Below are 7485 nucleotides of genomic sequence, written 5' to 3'. Positions count from 1 at the left end.
GTGTATCTGTATAGCCAAAAGGAGATATTTCATTTTTAAAAAACTACAACGAACGGCTCCTTTGGACTACAACGTTTGTTGTCTGCATGCAATGATGTCACAAGGTGTCCTATTAGAATATCATTAAATTAAATCTCGCCTATGGAAATTCTCATTGTTGTTTGGGGGGGATTGGTTGGGGGGTGGTTGTAGGGACGAGGTGGGGGATTGGCCTACCTTTAGCGATGCACGTATAAACATAAGCATTGAATAGTGTGGCAGAGCTGTAACACACCACAGACGTGTGCAGTGTGTGGTAAGAGATTTATTCATCATACAGTGTAGATAGCTTCACTTATAATGCAAGTGTTTTTTAAAATGCTTAAACTTGCAGTAGAATAGGCTAGGCTAATCAGTGATGATGTTCTTTGATAATGTTAGACTGCTTTTACCCTTATGCTGGAGCTGGTTTCGGGCAATGAAACGAAGTACGTAAATAATTAAGTACATTAGCAGGATAATATCATGTATCAGCGATCTCGCAGGTTGACGATAGGACCCAACACTACCGTAGTGTATTATTTACCCTCCATGAATCCTAGGTGTATATGACTTCCTTCTTTCAGATGAATGCAATCTGAGTTATATGTAAATTTATCCTGGCACTCCCAAGCTTTAGAACGGCATAGATGGGTGTTTCTCCTCATCAGTCCAAAACAAGTCCAACAATATGCATCCATCCATAATAAAAAGGGCCTCACAGGGCTCCGTGGGGTTAATAAAGACCTCCTGTTGCAAATCGATGCGTTTTTATAAGAAAAATATCCATATTTAAAAAGTAAGAATCACTTTAATCCAGCTTGCGCTAACAGTTGTGCACAGAACTTGCTTCTTTGACAAGGGGCGTGGCAGTACTGAAACACCTCTAAGCTGTTCGCCAATCGCAACGCAGTGGGAGAGCTAACCAATCACAACACACTTTGTTTTTTGGAAGGCGGAACTAATCGAGCCTTTTGTACCAGTCTGGGAGAAATGTATTGTAATAATGTAAATTATGTTAAAAATAATGCATTTTTTGAACCACCAAGCATGAAAGTTCTATGTTCTGGTAAACCTTCAAAACAAAATCAAGACTTTGTAAAAGAGCATAATAGGACCCCTTTAATGGGTCTGGCTTCCAGTGTCATTCGCTTCCAGCTATTTGAAGCTGTACAAAACATCTCGTTTTGCTGCTTGATATTGCAAATCGGTGTGTCTTATCTATACTATTTTAATGTATTATCTTAATTGTGTACACACTGGTTTATAGTGCAAACAGTTTTACCTTTTACTGCATGTTGTTATTCTTCTCGTTATTTCCCTACAGTGGCTAATGAACTGGAAGTCTCACACATTCACAGAAAACGGCTTACTTCCACGTTGAAAGATAAGGTAGATAAAATTACAAAGATGAGGTGGAAACATTTGGAACAAACACAGTACTTTAGAAATGGTGCAATTCAACTGCTGTTTCTGGTTTATTTGTCATTCAAACAGTAATGCATTCTGCTCTCAAACTCAGTGATAATGCCAAGCATTATTAACAATGAATAGCTATATAACTGTATGAGCGACTGCTAAAATACTAAAAACTACATTTGGAGAATTACGAGCGATTCATTAATGTTTCATGGTCTTTGTCAGTGTATTAAATCATATCAAAGACCAGTAGATCTCATCAGTAGATGGTGCAGTTGGCAGTTGAGTAGTCCAGACAAATCCATTCATTCGTGTACTGCTTATAACCCGCAGCATCCACCAGCCCGCTACCTGCAAATACACAAAACAGATTTAATAGTTTCTCTGAATGACTGGAAAAAAAAAAAAAAAAAATTATCTTAGCATATAGCACAGTGTCAAAGGTTAAAGGTTGACATGTGAAAGGGTCTCACCATCAATAAGGTTGTAGAGAGTGCAGTATGTGATGCCATTGTCCTCCACCTTGGCCCATGCTTTAGAGATAGAAAATCCCTGAAGGAAGCCAAAAAATACAAAAATCCTTGAGAAGCAATAGTTGAGTTTCAGCAGTTCAAAATAGAAAAAAGAGATGACAGTGTAACAGACATTTTAAGTAAAAAAGAATCACTTAGAGAGTGCGTGATGAGATGAGCATGTGGGTAAGTGGGTAAGTAAGAACTCACCCTCTCTGTCTAGGCAACTGTATTTTTATCATGTGATTATATAACTAGGAAGTGTCCATTTCTAATTAATTGTTTTTTTAAAGGTCCACACATTTGCTGTGGAGCAGTAAGAGTGTAACTTATTTTGATGATATTATATAATACCAATTTCCCTGACGTAGTGACAACAATATTATGGATTTCATTTGATTTTAGGTTATATGACAAATATTAGAGTATATACTGGTATACAGTCAAACCAAAAATTATTCAGACGCCAGATGTAATTTTTGATTTGTTTTTTTTTTTTACTAGTGGGTGCAGCCAGGACACTATAGTTCATTTATGTAAGTGAGGATAGCAAAATAAAGTAAACTGTGACTAGAAAAAATATATATAAAATTTGGGACCAAAAATTATTCAGACACTTTGACCTGACCATGTTTTGCTTATATATGTATATATATATATGTGTGTGTGTGTGTGTGTGTGTGTATATATATATATATATGTATATATAATGTTTATCTATGTATATAAATGCTCTACACTGTAAAAAACAATTTGTTGAATCAACTTAAAAAAATTTGTTACCTGGCTGCCTTAAAATTTTAAGTTCAGTCAACTCAAAAAAAGTTTATTCAGCTTGAAATGTTACATTATACTAAGTGACAACTTAGATATTTCAGTTGATTCAACTTAAAATTTTAAGGCAGCTGGGTTACTTACCCATCTGTTAAGTTTAGCAAACACAAATATCTAAGTGGTTACTTAGTACAACTTAACATTTTAAGTTGACTAAAATTATTTGAGTTGACTGAACATAAAAAAAAAATTTAGGCAGTAGGGTAACAAATTATTTTAAGCTGACTCAAATTGTTTTTTTTTTATTTATTTATTTATTTTTTTTTACAGTGTATGTATTAGGGTTATAAATGCTCTCTGTATTAGGGTTAATCCTATTTATTTTCATATTGTTTGTGAATTTTGGCCACAAACAGAAATGGGGTGACCTTTTTTATGCTGTTCAGACTGTATATCCAAAAAAAGTCACCAAGTTTTTAACCACTTAAACTGGGGGGGAAAAAGTAGCACAACAGTTTGCAACATTGACAATAATAATAAGAAATGTTTCTTCAGCATCAAATCAGCATATCAGAATGATTTCTGAAGGATCGTGTGACACTTAAGAGAAATAACTTCTTAAAATTTAGCATTGCCATTACAGGAATAAACAAAATATAATCAAATAGAAAACAGTCCTTTTTTCGTTCTTGCATGAACATGACTCTGATTCCGTAGTCTAGCAATACATATTTTTAGAAACAAATGTGCTGCTTAATATTTCTTTGTACAGGAGACAACATAAGTAATAACTGCCTTATCTTAGCCCACTATCCCTTACACATCGATATTATGAAGGGGAATATATTGGCAGCAGAGCAGTTTACCGTCACTCTACAAACAGATTCTTCGGTTGCCACCAGGTGAAAGGTCAGATCCTCCTTGCTGGTCCACTGTCTGGACGTGTGGTTGGCTACAATGTCGAAAGGTGTGGCAGACACCAGCTGAAAAATACAAGAGTTCATAATTTTTTTTAAATATATACCAGCTGTTGTCCATACAAAAAAACTCTAGATGCCAATACAATGTTTGTTTAAACAAATAGTTAGCCAAAAATGAGAAGTCTATCCAAGATATAGATGAGTTTGTTTCTTCAACAGATTTGGAGAAATGTAGCGTTACATCACTAGCTCACCAATGGATCCTCTGCAGTAAATGGGTGCCGTCAGAATGAAAGTCAAAACAGCTAATAAAGACATCACAATAATCCACATGTAATCTACACAACTCCAGTCCATCAATTAACATCTTGTAAGGTGAAAAGTTGTGTTTTTGTAAGAACTAAATCCATCATTAATATGTTTGTAACTTTAAACCATTGCTTCTGGCTAAAATAATCCATAATAGTGCTTCCTCCAGTGAAAAAGTCCACCCTCTGTTGTCCTCTCACATGAAACATACTTGTTTAGAACTGTTTATAGATTGTTTTTCACTTGTAAACAGTGCTTGATCTGTGCATATTTCTCTCCTCCTCTTTGGACAAGATTACAGGAGACAGCAGTATTACAGATCGTATTTTAAATAGGAAGCAATGGGTTGATGTTAAAAATGTCATTAAGATGAATTTATTGCAAACACACAGGTTTTTTTTTCAACTCCACAAGACATTAATTGATAGACTGGAGTGGTGTGGATTACCTGTGGATTATTGTGATGTTTTTATTAGCTGTTTGGATTCTTATTCTGACGGCACCCATTCACCACAGAGGATCCATTGGTGAGCAAGTGAAGCAATGCTACATTTCTCCAAATCTGTTCTGATGAAGAAACAAACTCATATAGATCTTGAATCGCCTGAGGATGAGTTCATTTTTCAGCAAATGTTCATTTTTGGGTGAACTATGTCTTTTAAAGCATGAGCAATAATAATATAGAAGCTTGCTTTAGTACAATCTTACATGATCTTACCTTATACAGGCATCTCTGTCCAACAGTCATACAGCCGGCCATGCCCCTCCAGGCCTTGATCTGGTTCACCAAACTCAAATAAACGTCCTGGCATGGGATCCCAAAGAGCCTGACAAATAATGCAATGTCATGTTCTGAAGATGGATTAAAAGCATGAAAGGTGTCATTTTGTAAATTTGATTGTGGGTCTGGAGCATGACTAAAGAGACAGAATTCATGCCACTGACATGCATCATGCAAATCAGATGATCTTTATGTGGAGGGTCAGTTACTGTGAATAATATGCATGGTGGATGATAGAGATAAAAGATCATCAAAGCCTTGTGGTGCTAGTCACAAGTTTGGGATTCGTCTTGGTTTATATACAGCACAAAGAGTGCAAATACCACCAGTTCTTAGCAATGCATATTACTAATCAAAAATCAAAAAAAGTTTTGATATATTTAGGGTAGGAAATTAGGAAAACAATAGGAAAACAAATTATCTTCATGGAACATGATCTTTACTTAATATCCTAATGATTTTTGGCATAAAAGAAAAATTGATATTTTTGACCCATAATGTATTTTTGGCTATTGCTACAAATATACCCGTGCTACTTAAGACTGGTGTATATATATATATATATATATATATATAATATATATAAACAAAAAAATTCAGCACATTATGAAGCATATTAAACCTCAAAGTAACACTTTTAAAATGCAGAAAAACAAGTGAAATACAACATTAATATATCCGCCTCTCATCTATGTTTTAATATAATAACAGACTCTTTTTCCCCCCACAATTTTTGCTATGCTGACTGAAAAACTAATGAAAACTGACTTTAAACAGTGATAATTATTTACAATCATAAATTATGTGAGTCACAGCAATAAAAATGAAAATTACATAAGAAATTAAAGAAAAAGAAATAAAGGCATTTATTAAATGCTTTCAAAACAGATTTTCCTTAAGCCTTTCCTTATTTTTAATGCCGTTTGGCAGAAGGTAGAGCAGGGAATTCAGTGTTATTTATTTGAGTATCATTTATATATATTATATTTATTAATATTATTAGTATTATTTAAACTATTATATTTACTAATATTTTGAATTTGCTTTAATTTTAAAATTTAGTTCTTATTTTAATTTTAGATTTACTTTAAAGTTTTAATCATTTTTGTTTTGTTTTTATTATTTTCTTTATAGACTATATAGTTTATTTTTGCTTAGGTTTTAGTTTAAGTAGTTTTAGAAAACTTAAAAACTTCAACTTTGGTTTTAGTTAACAATTGAAATGGCTATTATGATGGTATTGTGCATTAAAGGGATAGTTCACCCAAAAATGTAAATTCTGTCATCATTTACTCACCCTCAAGTTTTTCCAAACCTGTCTGAGTTTCTTTCTCATGTTAAGCACAAAAGAAGATATTATGAAGAATGTTGATAACAGCTGATGTTAGCTATTGACTTCTATTGTAGGTCATTGGCTACAGTCAACTGGTTATCAACATTCTTCAAAATACCTTCTTTTGTGTTTAACAGAAGAAAGAAACTCTCAGTGAGAGATGTAAATACATGTAAAGATCAGTAATCTTGTCATGTGACTTAAAATCTTACAATTTACTTACAATTTATTACACTATAAAATTAATGCAAATACACTGAAAGCATCTTTTCCAATATATGCACATAAAAACCTGCAGGTATAAACAGCATCTTACCATATGACTTTGCACTGAGCGTGAAGCAGTTCTCCTGTTATCATTGTGTTGATCCCCAGTGTCAGGGTGAGAGTCAGCAGCAATATTCTTGTTTGCATGGTGAAGATCCGTCAGCGGTCTGTATGCCCAGTCAGTGAACAGATAGAGATGTGCTTAAGTTTTATACTCGGGGTCTGATGTATATATTAGAGCTGTCACGTGGGGTCAGATGGGACGAGGAGCCACAGCATTGATTAGCAAAGGCCACGTCACGTGAGGAGCAGAAACAGAAGTGACTGAGCATTAAATGTGTGTCCTTCTGTCCTTAGAGATGCCAGGATTAAATGCAATGATTCACTGTATGTCATCTGATCTGTGGTATTTTTTAAAGCTGTGAGTTGTGTTTGAGTGTATACGAAAGCTGTTTAGTAGGCTAATACGTGTAACCTCTAAGGATTTATATGCTTTTTATTTATGCTGTACAGATACAAACAGCCTTTTTGTACCAATGAACATTTATAGTCCTTTCAAAAAGTGTCACAAATTTGGTGTAGACAGCAGGAACTGGACAAACCTCTTTGTATCAAATATGTCAACTTAATATGTTTCAAAATTAGAGAACAACTTATAATTTCCTAAATTTCAAGGTCACCGCTTAGTCCTATTTGACGTTATCCTAACATGAGTAGAAGGGCAGTTTAAGCATATTATATAAATTAATTGTATTCTGAAGCACAATGAGATATTTGAAAAAAGAACAAAATTAGACAACACTTACGGATACCTCCAAGTTATTGGTGTTAATCTGGCACCTCACGCTAATTTAATTATATGGCAAACCTTATTTAACTGGCAGCATTTCTCCAATTTTCACTGAGATTGCAAGATGGTGGGTGGCTATAAGGTGAATGAAACCCTGCGACAGGAGGTTGTCCAGGTGAAGGCGAAAGGAACGACACTTTAAGACACTGCAGGAGAAGTTGGTCATTCCAAATCGGTGATTTCTCGAATATTGCAGGTTCACAGTGATACTAATTCATTCAGGTCTCACAAAAAGGCTGACAAATGCACATGAAGACAGAATATTGCAGTGACTTTCAACGAGGAATTGGTTCAGCACTGCA

General features: G+C 34.5%; 1 protein-coding gene across 1 annotated transcript; it reads right to left on the bottom strand.

The window, feature by feature from the left end:
* Window positions 1-1490: 1490 nt before the first annotated feature.
* wu:fc46h12 (uncharacterized protein LOC568958 homolog) lies at window positions 1491-6521 on the bottom strand. Its single transcript, XM_051096242.1, has 5 exons — window positions 6383-6521; window positions 4671-4779; window positions 3590-3706; window positions 1911-1989; window positions 1491-1788 (listed from the first exon to the last, which is right to left on the bottom strand). The coding sequence occupies exons 1-5, from the start codon at window positions 6478-6480 to the stop codon at window positions 1697-1699; spliced, it is 495 nt and encodes a 164-aa protein (XP_050952199.1). The 5' UTR covers window positions 6481-6521; the 3' UTR covers window positions 1491-1696.
* Window positions 6522-7485: the final 964 nt, after the last annotated feature.

This window comes from Labeo rohita, chromosome 2, assembly GCF_022985175.1.
Source record: "Labeo rohita strain BAU-BD-2019 chromosome 2, IGBB_LRoh.1.0, whole genome shotgun sequence".
In the NCBI taxonomy this organism is placed as follows: Eukaryota; Metazoa; Chordata; class Actinopteri; order Cypriniformes; family Cyprinidae; genus Labeo; species Labeo rohita.
The sequence above is the reverse complement of the archived record's forward strand: the minus strand, read 5'-3'. Positions and strand labels throughout refer to the sequence as shown.